This window comes from Apteryx mantelli, chromosome 2 (assembly GCF_036417845.1).
Source record: "Apteryx mantelli isolate bAptMan1 chromosome 2, bAptMan1.hap1, whole genome shotgun sequence".
Classification (NCBI taxonomy): Eukaryota; Metazoa; Chordata; class Aves; order Apterygiformes; family Apterygidae; genus Apteryx; species Apteryx mantelli.
In genome coordinates, this window is record NC_089979.1 from 120305264 (window position 1) to 120322498 (window position 17235).

Consider the following 17235-nt stretch of genomic DNA (forward strand, 5'->3'; position numbering starts at 1 on the left):
CCAATGCTGCGCATGTGCAGTTTTTCAGGCTTGTCATAATGTTGATGAAAGAGAAACCTTTCATTTCTCCCCACATTTTAACACGCTATGTGAGGTTAAAGGCCTTATTTTTTAGATGGGGTATCTGCTCAAATTGGCCCTTGCATAAGTGCTCATTTTGTGTGACAAAGCAACCAACTGCAGGAATTGGGCAGCTGGCTGAGGCGTGCACATTCAGAATTCATCTGCTGCAAGCTGAGGATAGAAGTTTTGACTAAAAGTTATGCTATGCCAAGAAAATTACCCAGAGCTGCTGACTAGCATCAGTGGCATGTACGGCTGTATTGATGTTGATGACATTTCAACTCTAAGCACTTGCTAGTAGAAAGCATGCTCAGCACTGTTTCAGAAAATCGTAGTTAGAGTTGACATGGAGCAGGGCATAAACACAGTTTTGAAATGGACTGGGGTTGGTTATTGCTTTTGCTGGTCTGCCTTTGATCAGGCTGGCATAGCACACATGTTGCTGAGCTCAGCAACTGGCTGGCTTCTGCAACAGGTATTTCTTTTTCCGTGCAAAGCCTGAACTGAAAGAACAGGATCATTGTGGCAGCAGGGAGTGAGCTGCAAAAAAGTGGAAAGGAAAAATCAATAAAAATCACCTTTTTTCTGCTTTCAGGCTGGGGTGGGCTAAGAGTCAGAGATGAAGGCTCAAGTATGTTGCTAAGAATACTGTGGAGTATTAAAATTGGAAGAAGCAAAGACTTTCTAGAGTAATGCCAATTGCTAGCAAGGTTTAATTGGCTTTTAAATAAGATTTAGCAGATGTAAGGAAAAAAATATAACAAACAGTACATGGACTTGTCCTAACGCCATTTTTCGTTTGTCAACCCGTCATTCATAACCTTGCCATAAGACATTTTTAAATATTTATAGTGTGGTTGGTTAGTACATAGTAAAGTAATTTAATGTGTTGCATCTTTACGGACAACATCAATTTATTTTGAAAGCCTTTTCATTTTATGACTTTTTCTATTTTCCCTATTTTAGGGGCTGAAATATTTAAAGAAACAAATAAAAGGGTTAAGCAGGAAATGGAATAGGACATAGACTGTGAGATAAAGGGAGGGAGAAGGAATGATGGGGCAATAGAGGGGTCCGGAGGTTTAGGAAAGGACGATTATGGCTCTGAGAGCCGAGGGAGCCTTTGGGGTAGCTCCTACAGCATCCAGCAGGAGTAGCCCCTTGGGGGAAACACATGGACAGTCCCTACACTCTGACTCCTGAATGAAGGATTTTGCCAGGATAGATAGAGGATAGACAGAGGTAATTTCTGCTCTCCATGGGATTCGCATTACAGTGTTTTTAAAGTGGCTTGTGATGCCTGCCAGCAGGTTTGCAGCTGTAGGGCACCGGTGTTTGTGCACTGGCTTTGGTGCCGGCTGGGGTGCTGGCCCGGTCTGCCTACGCTGGGACACCTGAATGAATGGCTGTCGTCAGCTGCTGAGCTCTTCCTGTTTACAGCGCGGTGTCTGACGCTCTGAGTGCTCAAATCACGGTGGCGTTCTAATATTCCTCCCAAGACAGGTCATCTGGCATTTGCGTTTTTCTGAGATGGAGGACAGAGAAAGGCGCCTTCTCTTCTCTTGCTCTTGTTTTGGCTAGAGCCAGGCTTTTGCAGAAAACGGACCTGCTGCTGGGGTATGTTGTGTGCCAGCGCTCTGCTGGGTTAGTGCCCCTTTCACGGAGACGTGCCAGTGACATGAAGGAGAAAGGCATGCAGGCTTCAGTGGTTGTGTCTTCTGCCTCTTAATTCATGTTACTACTCATACATATTCAGTATCGTCGCTCTGCTGGGTGCTTTCTGGAAAGGAGGAAATTGGAGCGCGCTGTTGATTTTCTGGAGCAGCCGCTTATTGGCACGGAGAAGGGAAAAATGTAGGCACTTTCAGTACAATAAATACATAGTTTCTGTGGAAAGCCTCGGGAATGACATGGAAAGAAGATTTTAAGCAGCAAAATCTGCAGTTTTTCTGCTCTCAGAACTTTCCACTGTGCATTGTTGCAGTCGATAGGCAATTTTGCGAGCCAGCCTTTAGTTTTTGTGTCAGATGATTGCACAATATATTGGGCTGGAGCAGAACACACACATTTGTGAGAGAACACATGCATTTGAAAAGTCAAATTTTATTATCTTCGCCTTTTTTTTTTTTGAAATGCCTGCATAACTTAATTCTTGAACGCATTTGCTTTCTTCAAAAGTTTGTTTCAATGAATAACTGAGTTAAATCTGCTTGATCTGAAAAGAACCAGCTAGTTTTGCGAACTTTGTGCCAATCTGTGTGTTGGGGTGGGCCTGCAGCCAAGCTCGTATGTCAGTTCAGGTCTGTTTTGGACAAAATAGACAACTGCTTATTTCTTTTAATCCTTCTCTTCGGGTTTTTGTCAGTTTGGGCGCTGGCTCTGAGTGCAGTGGAGCTTGGAGCTGCATTAGTGACAGTTCTCAGTGTTCTGGTTGAATGCACATATACAGCTGCACTAAAGAAAGGCATGTCTGCACTCGGAAAATTAAGTATCTGCTTTTCAGCAACCATCTATGTGCTACTGTAGATGGGTCTTGAGCATTTTTATCACTGTAGTGTGAAAACTGACTATCATAGGCATTAGCAACAGGAGGAAATTGTTCTCGGACTTCAACTGACAGCATGGTTCTGCCAGAACTGGGCATTACTTTTCAGTGCTGTCTTAAGTACATTGTTTTTTTTTCTAACATGGACCAGACCTTTCTGATTACTCTGGAGCTTGCGGTACCCTGAAAGAAGTGAAGTTTTGTTAACCACAGCATGACTAAGGATCTCCAGTCAGATCAGCCTCTCCCTTGTGTTGGGCCAGTACAAGCAAGATGTGACTTACAATCCCTGTGCTCCAAGTAGTCAAAGTAAATCAGGCTGACCAACAGTGGAAGGAGAGACCAGAAGGTGAAGTTACATCCAAAAGTTTGCTGTGGAATAGCAAGAGAAGACAATCTTTGTATCTGCTCTTCATGCTGCCCATCTTGGGTAAAATAGAGACAGCTGAAGTAAACACGGATTAAAGCAAATGTCAGTTGCTAATTTAGAGATAGTTAAAGGGTGATTCTGCTTTAAAACTGATCTGTCACAATCACATGGTGATGCCTGAGGTAAATAAACTAGCTTTTACTTGTCCTTTTACTTGGACAAGGATTTCCTCTGCTCAGCCACTAGTGGTGGTTTCCAGCAGCCCTCTCTGCCTCTCCTCTGTGTGGTCTGAGTGCAGAGAGAAGGGTGTTGGCTCTGAAGCTGCTGGAGAACTTGATAGCAATGATTTTCTCCTCCCTGGCGTTGAATGACTGGGGGTCACCCCCCAGCTTGCCCACCATGTTGCCAGTATGCCTGGCGCAGAGGACATAGTGGTGCCTCTCTGGGAGACAGTCCTGTTTGGGTGTGGAGCTGCCAGCCTGTTTGGCTGCTGTGCTCTTCCCTGAAGAGTGGAAGGGGCAAGTCTGGTTTCTAGATGCCTTCAATGAAGTGATTTTCTACTGTCATTTCTTACTTTGTTATCAGAAGAGGTTTTCTTGGAAGTGAAATAGGGTCACATAAACCAAATCTGGTCTCTAGTCATTAAATGTGGTTCCAGCTAGCCTTATTCTGTAAGTGCAGAAGAACGGCATAATAAATCCATTGTAGGTTTTTCCTTGTTACCTGTTAAGCAGTGCCTGTTTCTCTCTCGAGGGACGAGGCCAGATCCAACCACCAGGCTGCAGCCAACCATCACTGCTGCAGCTTTGCTCCTCCTGTCCCTCTGCCCCTGCCATGCATCCACCCTGTTGCATCTAATTGGCAGCTCTATACCTGGATAGTCCCAGAGGCTACTTGGTGAGGTGCAAATCAGGCTTAAAAATGCTGTGCCCTATGCTCCTGGTGCTCTCTGTCCATGCTGCTGACGTGGGTTATGGGTTTGAGCCCCACGCATGGAATGGGTGCTGCAGGAAGAGGTATTGACTGTGCCAAGAGACTGGGCTTCCTACAGGCAGGTGCCTTAGAACAGGGCTGTGACATGATCGTTGTCTGTACGCAGCAGCCGTGGTGCTGTTTGTACAGAAGCATTCTTCAAAAATATGTGTTTTTTTTTGTTTTTTTTTTGTTTTTTTTAGCAGGGTTGCAATGTGTCCAGGGAGGCAGTGTAGCAGTGCTGTGCTGTGCTTCAGCTGTCTGCTGCCTGAGCTTTCTCCTGGAGGAGAGGAGGTCACGGCAGCCTTGGAAAGGGCATGGCTTATATCACCATGGGTGAAATGTATTTATTTATTTATTTATTTATTTATGGCTTATTTCACCCCTCTCCCCACCCTGGCCACTGCATTTGGCAAACTTTTCCCCTGCCACTCCTAAGTAAGAGAATCCCATCTCCATGTTGTGTTTCCCTAGCAGGGTAATAGGGCTGTTGGGTGGCTGCCGCAGCTCTGAGCTGCGTTCACAATCGCCTCCATCAGAGATAAGCTGCAGGTGGGGTCGTGACTCCAAAAGTTGATCCTCATGGGCCTGCCCTGGCCCTCCTTCATCCCATGGGCTGTCTGAGAACCAGGCCCATGTTAGCTTGCACTGCTGCTGCTGGCAAATACATGCTCTTTAAAACTGATTTGTTTCTTTTGTTATCTTGCAAGGAGCTAGGAGAACATCTGGAGCAGGACATGTTATCTGTAGGTAGCATTTGTGTTAGAGCTCTCTTTTCCAACATGGTTGGGAGAGGGAAGAGAGGTAGATTTTCACGTAGTCAATCCCATTCTAGTTTAGTGAGAAATCTTTAGAGACTTGGAGTCTTCAGCAGAAGGGTCAGAAATCTGAAATATGAAAAGATTTAAAGGGACTAAGTAAAGAATTGTATTTTCCTCTTGTTGGTTGCCACCGACAAGCTTATATTATGAATTAAGTATATTATGCATTAAGGAGTAGAAACTATTTGTCAGTGAAAAGTCCTGAACACCATTTACTACCACCCAGGCTTCTGGAAGGGTTGTTAATTTTTTTCTGAATGTGTATGAAAGTTTTGGAAATGGACAGGAGAAAGAAGGGGATGTAATTGTAGCCAAATAGGGCTCTGAGCCTGTTGTGCTAGTTGCTTTGTTTGCAAAGGGCTTTTACTGTGAAGGTCTGCTGTTAACAGCAGTTCTCAGGGTAAGTAACACTGATGTCACCTACATCTTGTGGCTACATTGGATTGTCTGGTCCTAAATTCAGTCTGAGTTGCAGGTGTGATTACTCATGCAGCCAGCTCACCTCTTCCTCCGTGTGAACCAGCCGTGTTGCTAAATCCCACTGCTGACCTCCGTTGTCTCTTGTCTCTTCTAGGAACCTGCGTGAAGTGCAACAAAGGTGTGTATGGAGCCAACCAGGCTTGCCAGGCCATGGGCAATCTCTACCATGATGGCTGTTTCACCTGTGGAGCCTGCAGTAAGTACTGCCTTGCCCGGGTTGCCTCTGCTGCCACGTTTGAATAGAGCTCTGTGACAAATTCTTCTGGATCAACATTTTTCTGTTAAAAAAAAAAAGAAGAAGAAAAAGAAAAAAGGAAAAAAAAAAAGATGCGGTTATTCAGTTATCTGCCAGATGGAGTTTGTTTCAGCTGTATGTCTTTGTGGTGGTGTTCACTGTTTGTTTTTGTATAGATTCTTGCAAGGCATTTAGAAAAGATATTTTGAATTATGCCTGCCATCAGCTTTCTGGTATGGGGGGCAGTTATTTTCATTCCTTTGTGTCTCAGTGTAGCCACATCTCCTTATTTGTGAGAATATTTTTTTAATGTGGCAGTAAATATGCCTTAACTGGCATGTAGGTTTAGTTTTTGTTATTTAGCAAGTCAGACTTTAAAGCCCTTGCAATCTGTGAATCCAAAAGAGGGACACCACTTTGAACACCTTGCTTGTCTGTGTGGGCTTGCCTGATGTGTGTGGCAGCAGCTCTGTGAAAGTAAGATACACCTTTTTGTGAGGGGAGACAGTTTTCCTCTCACTTTCACTTCTCCTGTTTCAGCTGAGTCACTGTGGGGTGGCAGCCAGCTCAGCTAGTTTAACCTGAAAAGTTGCTGCCTAGTCTAGTGTGCAGTCTGGCCTGAGAGCCCTGTCCAGAGAGTGGTTCATCTGCCTGCCTTAGGCATCGGTTTTAGGATGTGGCTCCTTCTCCCCAAAGGGAGTCTGGACAGGCAGCTCAGACCAAATGCCTATTTGCTAGCTGGCATAGGTGAGGTTGATCCTGCTTCATGTGTCCAGCATGCATATCATGTTGGTCCTGTTGTATGTGCAGCATGTGGTGCAGACAGGAGGGTCTGAACTGTATCTCTGTAACACCATCTCTAGAGAAATTGCCTGGCAAAATGTGTTGGTTGCTGCAATGGCTGGCTGTCCCGCTGGGTGCCAAAAATGAGGGCATGGTGAAAGGGGAGAATGACAATTGTTTTATTTATAGACATTGCTCACGTGCTACCGACCCTCCCCACCTTGCTGCCCCTGAAGCGCTATGGTTTTTCATCACTCTGTTTTTACTACGTATGTGATTTTTACTAGCTGTAATGGCTTTGTCCTTCTGAGGGACTTCCTGTCAGAGCATTTGCTAGCATGAATGAGCCACGTTACACACCTTGCTTTGTGTTCTGTAAGCTGCACAGACAGAGGCACTGAGCCACGGGGAGACCAACAACATGTCTCTGCCTGCTTATTTTCAGCTGGTTATTGTGCTAGTGGTATCAGAATAGGAGCAGGGGTGGCAAGCTCTGCAAAATCTGCCTACAAAGCCTACTAAATAGTTAAACAAGCCTGGCAAATCTTCATGCTGCTTTTCATACCCAAGACATAGTCTGAAGCTTACTGAAGCTTATAGCGTGCTCCAGTGTATGAATTCTCCTAAGTGGCTTTTCAAGGAAGTCTGTGATAGAGCTAGAGTGAGCACCCTGGTCTCTTGATGCCAATCCTGGCTGTATTTGTAACACAGTGTTTTTTGTATTCTGTTGTGTTAACTCTGGAGCTAGTAGCATATTTTTAGAAATGTAGCTATATATATGGCAGCAGTAAAAATAATAATAATCCATCTGGTGATTTGTATATAGCAGTTTGATTTTCCAAGATGAACTTTTTTTTTTTCTTTTCTGTGTTGCATTTAGAATTGTAAACTCATCAGGACTGCAAGGGAATGTGTTTTATTTGGAGCTGTAAAGTGGGAACAAATATAGAAAGGTGTATGTGCTATTTAATGATACTTGAACCTTGAACTCTGCTTGCTTCCCAGCTGTCCAGCAATGACTGGCTTCCCTCACCTATGTTTTCAGTAGAGCATTTCCCTGTCATCTGATTGAAGACAGGAAAACTGAAAGAAAAGGGGTGTTTGCAGATGATGGCAGTTTCCTAGAGGCTCAGAAGTCAGCAGCTTGCTCTTTGTCTCCTCTAAATTAATTTGAGACCTTTTCCCGCAGAGATAGTTTGTGGCTCCATCCCAGGGCTTTGCTTCAGGAACTTTTTACCCTTTGTGTTCAGGAAGCCTCCAAATTGCCCTTCCACACCAACCTCCTGTTAAAAATAAGTTCAAGCTGCCTTAAATTTTTAAAATTACTACTGCACAACTGGTGCTTTAGAAATAAACGCTTTAGATCCTCATTTTAGAACTGATTTTACCTTCTTTATTTGGAGACCAACACTACAGAGGTGTAAGTATTTACTTCCATTTATGTTTATATGTGTTTGGTTGAGACAGCTTAATCCCTTTCTAATGAGGTAGATTGGTGAGAGCTGAAACAGCAGCTATTAGCTGCTTATTCTAAAAGGCAACCCTTTCCAAAGTTTTCCAATGCAGGACAAAATAGTTTGTCTTTTAGATGAGACTGAAAAAAGGGAAAGAAGCTTAGTTTAGCAAGGTGAAGCTGATTTTCCCTGTTACTCAGGTAGTAACTGAAGACTCTCTCTGGAGATGTTCTGGGGCAAAGGATTTCAAAGGGAATGCTGCTGGTTAAAAAAAAAAGGGAGTAATGATAGAAAATACTGTATTTCACTATGAGAGAGGAAAAGGGGAATGGAAGCCATCAGTTTAAGTCTACCATTTTACATGTATTCAATATATATAGGCAAGTTGTCTGCAGCAGTGGATGGACAGAAATCTTACTTTTTCTCAAATCCCTCAAACATTGTGGTAGAAAACAAATTTTAACTACTGTCAGAAAACCAGAGAGAAGCAGATTTCCAAAAATCCACTCATTTGCAGTGAGACACACACTAGGCTGGCTTTGCCTTACCCTTGCTGTGGCCAATTCTGCTGGTGCTCTGGGGCAGTGGTTTAGATGGCTGACACATGGCTGTGCGGTGTGCACTGGCTGGCCTGAGCCTTGCTGGGGCTGTGCCTCCCTCAAACGGTGCTGGGACACATCCTGCCCCAGGAGGGGATCATGGCTGTGGCCAGTTCAGGCATGTGTGTTTGTACACAGGTCCCGCTGCCAGGAGTGAGACTCAGTGACATTCCCTTCATGGAATAGGGATGATTTTATCCTTTTACCCGACATGGGTCTCGGTTCATTGCCATCCCCGAAGGTACAGGCTGTTGGAAGGTGGGCCATGTTGAAAAAGAGAAAAATAGTGATGCCAGGGACTCTGCTGGAATAAGTTAAATGCCAACATCTTGCAGAGGAAATGGAGGGGAGCCAGTTAGCAGATTTGAAGCGTTAAGCCAACCCATTTCTCGGGGAACGTGTGCTGGCAGCGATGCTACAACATACAGCCTCCCCACTTGACTGGGCTCTGCAGCAGGCAAAGGCAGGAGGCAAGGTGCTTAGCAAGCCGCTGCGCATGTCCCGCATTTCCCAGGGCTCAGGGTAAATCTGGCTCTTTTTCCTCCCAGTGGCCACGTTGCAGTGGGTTTCAGTAGAGCCCTGTTGGGGGATGTTGGGTTTTGGTTTTCCTTCCCCTCCTCCCAGAGCATCTCTTCTGATTGCTCAGAATAAGCATATGATACCTTCCAGGATGTGTTAGCTTCTTTCCTTTTCAATCCGATCACTGGCAAGCGAACAATGACAAAAAGCACCATACTATGCAGATCAAGGAAATGACTTCTCCCCTTCCCTCTCTGCTCCCAGGCGATTTGCTGGTAAAAGAGAAAAGGAAACATACTTCAGATGTTGCACGTTTCTGGGAGCGCTGTTCCATTCTCTTTCCGGCCCTAGCCGTCACTGCAGTCCAACAATATTAGTACGGTTGTTTACTTGTTGGCTTGATGTTTAGACTAGCTTTTTAGCATCTCTTGCGAATCATTCCTAATCATATTAGAATCAAGAAAAAGACTTTACATTGCTAGCAGTAAATGTCAATGCTACGTTTCAGCCTGTTTTAGAAACTCAGTGTTGGCCCATTTCTCCTCCCAGTAACATTTCAAGGCAAAGCTCCCTGTGACTTCCAGAGAGGCCGACTTAAATGCACTGCCCCCAGAAAACTGCCTGTAAACCTGGAGGCAAGCCACAGGTTTCACTTGGGCTTACAGGAGTATAAATGAGAGCATAATTTGGCTTATTATATACAGGAGGCTAGTTAAGAAAGCTCAAGTCCTTCCTATTTGTGTGGTGGCCTGTCCGTGCTAAGGAACACAAGCACTTTTTACCTCCTTGCTCCAGGTAGGTGTTTGGACCAAACCGTGTCCTAACTCCACCTTAGAGTAAGACCCAAGCAGAAAGAGTCGTGTCATTGCCTGTGCCCGTGTTTTGCACTAACATCAGGAATAGTTCTCATATATTCAGTGGCGAAAGAAGGCCAGGTTGTGCAGGTGGGAGCTACAGTACAGTGACAGAGGCCGCTGGGGATGGGGACCGGGGATGCCCATCTCACTGCTCCCACAGATGCACATGGCTGGGGCTGCAAGGACAGTTCAGGTGGATCCGGAGGAGGGTGTGCGTTGGTGTTGCAGGACTTCCTTGTATTTGAAGGAAAGTGGCACTGGAATGAGGCCTCATCGTAGGTGTGTTTTTCCTCGCGTATGCATACATCTATGAATGGCAAGGCTGCCAGCAAATCCTGCTTGGAAGAAATCCTCGCTTAAAGGGGCAGTTTCCTGTATTCCCCGTGCAGTCTGTAGCGATATAATGCACGAGTAGCTTTCTTAAGGTGCTTAGGAGTTGTAGGGCGTGTGTTTGCATTTTTCCCTTCCAACAGTGTACTTTGCGGCTTGGCTTGCTGTGTTTGTAAAGGCGTAGCTGAGTTGACTTTCTGATTAAACAGGCTGGATTTCAGCTGCTTAATTGATGTCTGGGATGGCACAAACTGTTCTGCCCTGAGGTAGTGGAGGGAATGTACCTAGGAAGAATCTCCCCCCCCTCCTTTACAGATTTAGGTTATTTCTCTCTTCCAGGACATTGACCGCAATGCAGATGAAGTGCATTCAGGTCTGTCATTAGCACAGGGAGCACGCGCCTTTTTGGAGGCCTTCTGGGATCCGTACCATGATACCACTGGGGTAAATACGAGGAGACTTTTAACTGCCAGAAAAACAAATATTTGCCTGGACAGTATTGTCTGCCTAGCTGCAAAGCATGTCTTGAGCAGCATATGTGGAGACTCTTTCTGAAAAGTGAGTAGTTAGACTGTGTTTTTAAGGTCAAGAGGAGTTCATCTTGGACACCATCCAGTACAAACTGTCTTTGAGAAGTCAAGGTTGCTTGTGATTTCAATCCTAAAATTTCTGCGCTGGTGGAACAAACACTGAATATCTGCACTCCAATAAATAAAATATACAAAATTACCTATTAAGGTAAAGCATATTGTCCTGCAGATATTTTTGTCTGCTGTCTTGCCATTTTCATTTTCGTAAGAATTTCTAATTTTGTTCGTAGTTGGATTTGCATCCAAATGCTGCTTTGGTTTCCCAGATACAGAAAGCTGAGAGGGTCTACCGAGGTGGGGGGGGGGGGAGTGATACCTCATGGAGCTGAATTTTCTACATCCTCTGTTTTCTGATATACATATGTTCAGAGATAAATGATGGATGAGAGCAATTTGTTGAGCAGAGCTATGCATACGGTATGGGCTTGAGTTGCCAGGAAAAATAATTTACTGTTTTATCTGAGCCACTGGTATGCAATGGAGAAAATATGGCATAGAGGCCAAAACAACAGATTTAGAATGATTACTTTGACATAAATATCTCATTTATCTTCTTGTTTGTTACAAAGCAGACATACAAACAGGGTAGCTTTTTGTAGAGGGTAAGAGGAAAAAAGAAACTTTGAGCTGTTTCTGCTGTTTCAGTAAAAATACTTGCCTCAAATGAAGGCTATGGAAATGAATTAAAAAAGAACCCTCAAAAACATACAGCTTTTCCTGCCAACTCAAGGTATCTGTTTGCTGCTTGTTTTTTTTTTTCTTGTTTTTTTTCAGTTTGCTGGACAAACATTTTTAGTTAACAAATAGACTGTTACACATTAACCTTTTAGGTTGTTATGAAATCACAGGTATTCTCATTTATCTGAAAAATAATCAGAGCTCATTTAGTTTATGATATGTCCTCAGAACACAAAAAAATGCAGATATTTTCAGGTGTTGATATTATTTCACTAGTAAGGAGACCTTCTAAATGATAGATATCTATCTAACCTGCTGTATTGTTTCAGCATTTTTCTCTAGGACTCAGCCAGGCGTGTATCTGACTGCTGCAGGTTGTCTGGGAAATAGACCCTGTTAGCTGTGCCAGCACTGCACTTTAGAGGAGACGGCTCTTGTACTTGAGCCACTGGGTCCTCGGAGGAAATCTGAAAGCCAAAAAAGTGCAAGGGAGGTGTCAGAGATGACTATGAAGGAAATTAGTAGGCGAGGAAGGAAGCTGGAGAGAAAGAACTGATTGCAAGGTGTTATGAAGGAGGCTTAGATGTTAAACTAAAGCAGAAAATCTGAGGCAAGGAATAGATTTTGATCCCGTATTGCCAAGAAGCAGGAATCCTGTATGTTTGCCAAAGTACAGAATTCAACCTTCGACATGTCTTCATTACTCTTTTTTTTTCCTAAAGCTCAGATTAATGTTGACGTGTGTGTAAGGGTAACAGGCTGCTGTGCCAGTGGTAGGGTTTGAAATAACACGGGTTGGCTGTTTTGCTACTCTGAGGGAGTTTTTTACATTTCACAAGGTAGTGGTGTTTAGAGGTATCAAATGTCGTTTACTAAACAAGGTAGCTAAGGTACAAAGCAGCGTAACTGTTAGCGTAGCCCTCTGACTGGGCTAATTAGCCTTGCTGCTGTGATTAGAAAGCATGGCTACTTACAGCTATGCAGCTTTTGGTATCTCTGGCCTAATGTTGTGTAAACGTGCCCCGTATTGGTATATAACCCAGAGAAAAACAAGGCCATGGTCTTTATTGATACTGCTAAATTACACTACAGGCAGAAAGTTACCTTATTGTGCAAGCGCAGCTTAATTCCAGAGAGAAGAACAGACAGCCTTGGGCAGTGAATTTCCCCTCAGCAACCTGTTAGGCACAGGTATGTGTGCCATTATCTTCAGATGCGAAAAATAGCAGCTACACTAGTGGAGGCAGGATTTATTTCTTGTAATTGGCTCGTGCAAACTCTGTATATAAAACCACTAAGTTGATCTGCATGTGTGAAAAATATACAGATCTTCAAAGTGGGCAGTGTTAAGTGTTAGCTAATAGTCATACCACAGCATCCCTTTAATAAAATTAACATGCAAGAGTGTAATAAACAATGTATTTTCAGCAAAAGCAGTCCCAGTAAAGATTTGGACATCCTGGCATTACAGACAGTTTGGAGACAAGGAAGGCATCCATGGATGTTTCAGCTCCCGTCTAAATTGCTGCCGTGTTCTTACTGACTTTTTGTCTTCAGTCGCTCAGCACGCTGGTGAGAAATCCCCACTCTGCCACAGGAAGTGGTTGCTGTGTGTGGAAAAACATCAGGGCAGGGCAGCTTTCGTTGTAGGATGACACTGCTTGTTCCTCTTCTGGCCAGGGCAGGAAAAGACAAGTTTGAGGTTGCTTTGGGGTCTGAGGTGAAGGAGCTTTGGCATGGTCCAAGTGTCCTCAATAGAAATCCCTGCTGGAAAGGTGCAAGTCTGCAGCTGGTTGGTAGCAGAAGCAGTCAGGGTTTATGGATATGCCTGGTGTTTTGTGTGGATGCATTGTATCAGTTGCATGTGGGTTTGTGCTGCGCGAGAGTCAGGGCAAAATGAGAACAAAAGTTGAAACCTGTAGGGGATACATATCCAGTCTTTCTGGTCTGTTTGTTTTTTAATGTAATCTTCAGAATGCTGCTTTTGTTAAGAGCAGGTATAAGATTAATTCTGCTGTAGGAACTGTAGGAGTTACCTAACAAAGTTTTAAGTGATATCTGCGAATAGTTTTCTAGGGACTAGCTTGAAGCTTTCCACAGCTGGAGAAATTTAAAAATTGATCTCTCTTGTAGTTTCCATTCAAAGCTAGTTGTAGGGCCAGAGTGAGAAGCAGTATTTTTAACCACTCTGGAAAGTTTGCTGCTGCTGCTCTTCGTGTTGAAGGCAGCAACAGCAGAAAGTAAGGGAACGCTTTGAAGTTTTCCTTCTCCAAACCTCATCCAATTACAACTTCAAACTTTCCCTAAGCATTTCTTATCTGGCTGCATTTCTCAGAGAGCACTTTGGGGGAAGCAAAGCTTACCTCCCCCTCCCATTTCCTCTGAAAGCAAGAGCCTTTCCGGGATCAGGGGCAGTCAGGTAGGTGATGGCGTCAGCATGACTTTCTCCGTCTTCAGAGCAATCCCAGATTGCATTCAGGTTTGGGAGTGCAGAGCATTCAGCATGGGAAAGCAGAGCCACTATCCCTGTAACAGCACGGAGGGAGACAGAGCACTGGGTCAAAATGGGACGCCTCAGCAGGGATTCACCGATTGCGACTCTGCCTTGTCCCAGGCTGAGTTTATCTCATCTCTCAGTGTCAAAGCTCCTGGGGTGCCTGGTGCACAGTTCCCTCAAAAATAAAAATACTCAAATTTACTGGGGAGGTTTTTGCAATGGTTTACCATTAGCACAGGAGAGATGTTGCTCAGTGGTGTGGCTTACTGTGTTTTTGCAATGTTCCTTTTTTAGAGCCCTTTCTGCCCTCACCTGTGGTTGCTTTGCTGTTCAGCATGGCTGGCCATTTGTGGCACGTGCAGTGCAGCCAGAGCTTGCTTTGGGCTCTCTGGCCTCAGATCTTTCTCAGAGCTTTGTTTTTGCCTCCTTGAATGTTTTGTAAGACCGTGGAGGGCATTTTGCAATTTTACAGTACAACTGCTATAGTCAAGTGAGAGAGGCTGAACAATTCACATGTTAATGGAGCTGCTGTATCTTAGAGCAGTTGCTTTTAAGAGATACCCTATCCTTCTGCCGTTGTTTCACCAAGACTTTGATCTGAACTGACGTATCTGCCTATTAATCGTAGTCTGAATATACCTGATCTGGGGTATGTTCAGACACCTAAGTGACTCTTTCGTGCAGCCCCAGTTTAAGAGTGGATTGGAAATATTAACACTTTTGCATCACATTCTCTGCTGCATCCAACTTTAATGGTTGACAGCAGAAATGGGACAAAAACCAGAAATCAATTAGAGTCCTCTGATGCTGTGCCCAGGCTGCCGTGCACAGCAGGACCCCGTGCTGCAGATCAGTGAAGTCAGTATGCACAGAGGGCTCCAAAAAAAGCATTTGCCGGCTGGGCACTGGTTGGTCTCAAGTGCTGCTTAATGGTGGGCAGCAGGAAATTTTGTATAGGGACTGGGGGGGGGGGGCTGAGGTTTCTGGGCCCTGCATGTATCTGTTGTGGTGCCTACAGGCTGTGAGCAAACCTGGATCTGAACCTCCTCACAGCCTTACATGGGGAGAATAAGAAACAGGGGAAGGACTGCAGCTTGAGCTAGAGCCATCCAGGATTGAGGAGGAGCTTTATTTGATCCTTAGTGCCTAGCAGGTTGGTGTTTCCAGCCTGCTGTCTCCTGACCGTGTCAGGAGGTTATACCCACTGACTCCAGAAACTGAAAAAAAAATTTTTTTTAATCTGTCATTAGTAATCACATGTCCAGATTCATCTTACAGCTGTGGCACTACTCTAAGAACTGATTTTTTAATGACAGAGGCCCAGGACTCTCAGCCCAAAAGGGACCCCAGAAGCAGCTGCTGGCATGCAGTGATTCTGGCCTATCTGCTGTGCAGATACTGCAGGGAAGTCCGTGGTGCTTAGGCAGGTAAGGTAGAGTCCCTGCCCGCCCCCCCGCAATGCAGAGCTCTTGGTCATACATCCCCATGGGGCCCTGAGGTCTGAAGATGGCCCTGTACAATGATATGCATTGCGAGTAACCTCCTGCCTTTGAACATGGCTTTGTGACCCCATCCTCCTTTTAATAAATAATGGAAAAGCAACTTCAAAAGAGCGAGTTTGGTCCAACTCCCCAGCAAGTAAATGACAGAGCTCCCGACATCCTCCTTGAGCCATTGCAAGTGCCCAGTAAACCTCTCTCCTGTATAAACTTCAAAAGGAGAGAGCTGTCATTTGAGAAAATGATACAGACAAAAGCACCAGCATCCTGGGAGTGCAGCCTGGTGGTATGCCTATTATCAGCTGCTAGGCAAAGAGTGTTTATTTTAGCACAAAGGCACTACTGACTAAGCTTGAAATATTCTGAAATCGGTGCTTAAATGACCTTGAGGTCATCCTGAAGGTCCCACAGCTAAATGGATTAGACAGACATGTAAAGGATGAGCAGTACATAAAAGCACGAGGATCAAACCTCCTGTCAGGGAAAGGAACATGAAATCTTGTAATAACAAGTGAAGATGATAGGGTTGAAATGCCAAAGAATTTTAATTGTCTGAATTTTTGCAGATAAGAGGTAAATTCAGGGTGAAGGAAAAGTAAAATATGGTCAGGAGCCAGCATTTTAAGAAGCGTGTTAGAGCAATTGGTCCTGAAAGTGGCAAGTCATGCATTAACATTCTTAGGTTTATCAAAGGGTGTCATCTCTGCGGTCATCTCAAAGTGATGCATATTTAAACTAAGCAGTGATCAATCTGTGATTCCTTAGATGTAGTCTGAGTTCCTGATGCTTCCTGTTGGTGAAATTATGACAGCATGTCTGTGCCCAGACAAAATCTGTGCCAGCCTCTGCCGGCCCAGGGTCAGAAGTATCACTGTGAGGGGGACTTGGTTAATTTAAAGTATGTGTAGCATTCTCACTACTTAGCAAAGCCCAGCACAGGATCTGCTGGCCGTTGACACTGGAAAAGAAAATCGGCACTTTCTAAGAAGTGGAGGTCACATTTGTAAAAGTAAATAGCACCAGTTTCTGCTGTTGGATCTCTCCATTTCTGATGAGCCTGGGAAATAAGCACGTGTTTTGGTCCCCAGAACCTTGCCTTTGCATGTGCAAACGCAAGTCGCTGGGTCAGAGGCCAGCCCTGTGCGTTGGCCACAGAGCTGGGACCAGTGGCTACCTCTGTGCTAGCAAACAAAACAGGGCTGGCTCAGAGGCTTGGGCACTGTCCCAGTCACACTCATGTTGCTTATTTACTAGCATGGTTTTTGCCATGCTGGCTAGCATCTCCCAGACAGTGCCAGGTTTGGGAGATAACGCAAGCCAGGGGCTGATTCCAGTCGGCGGTATGGATGAGGCTACGCCATCCTGGGAGGGACACGAGCCATTGCCACACTGCTCTGCTCGGCGCTATGAAGCAATCCCAGCCTTGTTTGTTTTACTGGTGTGGACGTGCCAGAACATCCGTTCCCCAGCTCCACTGGGACAGTCCCCAGTTCAGCCACGGGGAAGTGAGCTTTTCCTGTATCTTGGTTTCCCATGTGCAAGATGAGGAGACGTTTCCTTACCTCAGAGGGATGGTGTAAGAAATCCATCCACGTGTGTGGAGGGAGAGGCTGAGAAGGACAAACACAGAAATCTGCTTTGTTTGCAGGCACCATTCCCTGATTTGGACTTTATTCCCTCAGCAACTGCATGGGCTTTTCCTCAGTGCCACTCAGTTACTCATTTTTCTGATGAATTTCCTTTTATGTTTCTGCCAAATGCTTTAAGAAAAGAAAGTCGTGGAGAGGTGTGGAGCTAAAAATAGTCAAAATGACCACCTGTTCCCTAAAGAAAATAATTAAATCATTCCCCTCTTCCCTCTTCAAAGTACTCTTGGTATTAGCACCTCTTCTTCATGTGCCCACATAAAATCAACAGCCAAATTATAAATCCTTTTTAAAGGG

The 17235-nt window shown here is 44.7% G+C and overlaps 1 protein-coding gene across 1 annotated transcript in view; it reads left to right on the forward strand.

Annotated features, from left to right (window-relative positions):
* Nucleotides 1-17235, forward strand: part of LIMD1 (LIM domain containing 1) — a 46484-nt gene that overhangs the window by 8355 nt on the left and 20894 nt on the right. Inside the window, exon 2 of the mRNA XM_067291372.1 lies at nucleotides 5346-5447. Within this exon, the coding sequence (XP_067147473.1) occupies nucleotides 5346-5447 (102 nt within the window). The remainder of the gene's footprint in view (nucleotides 1-5345; nucleotides 5448-17235) is intronic.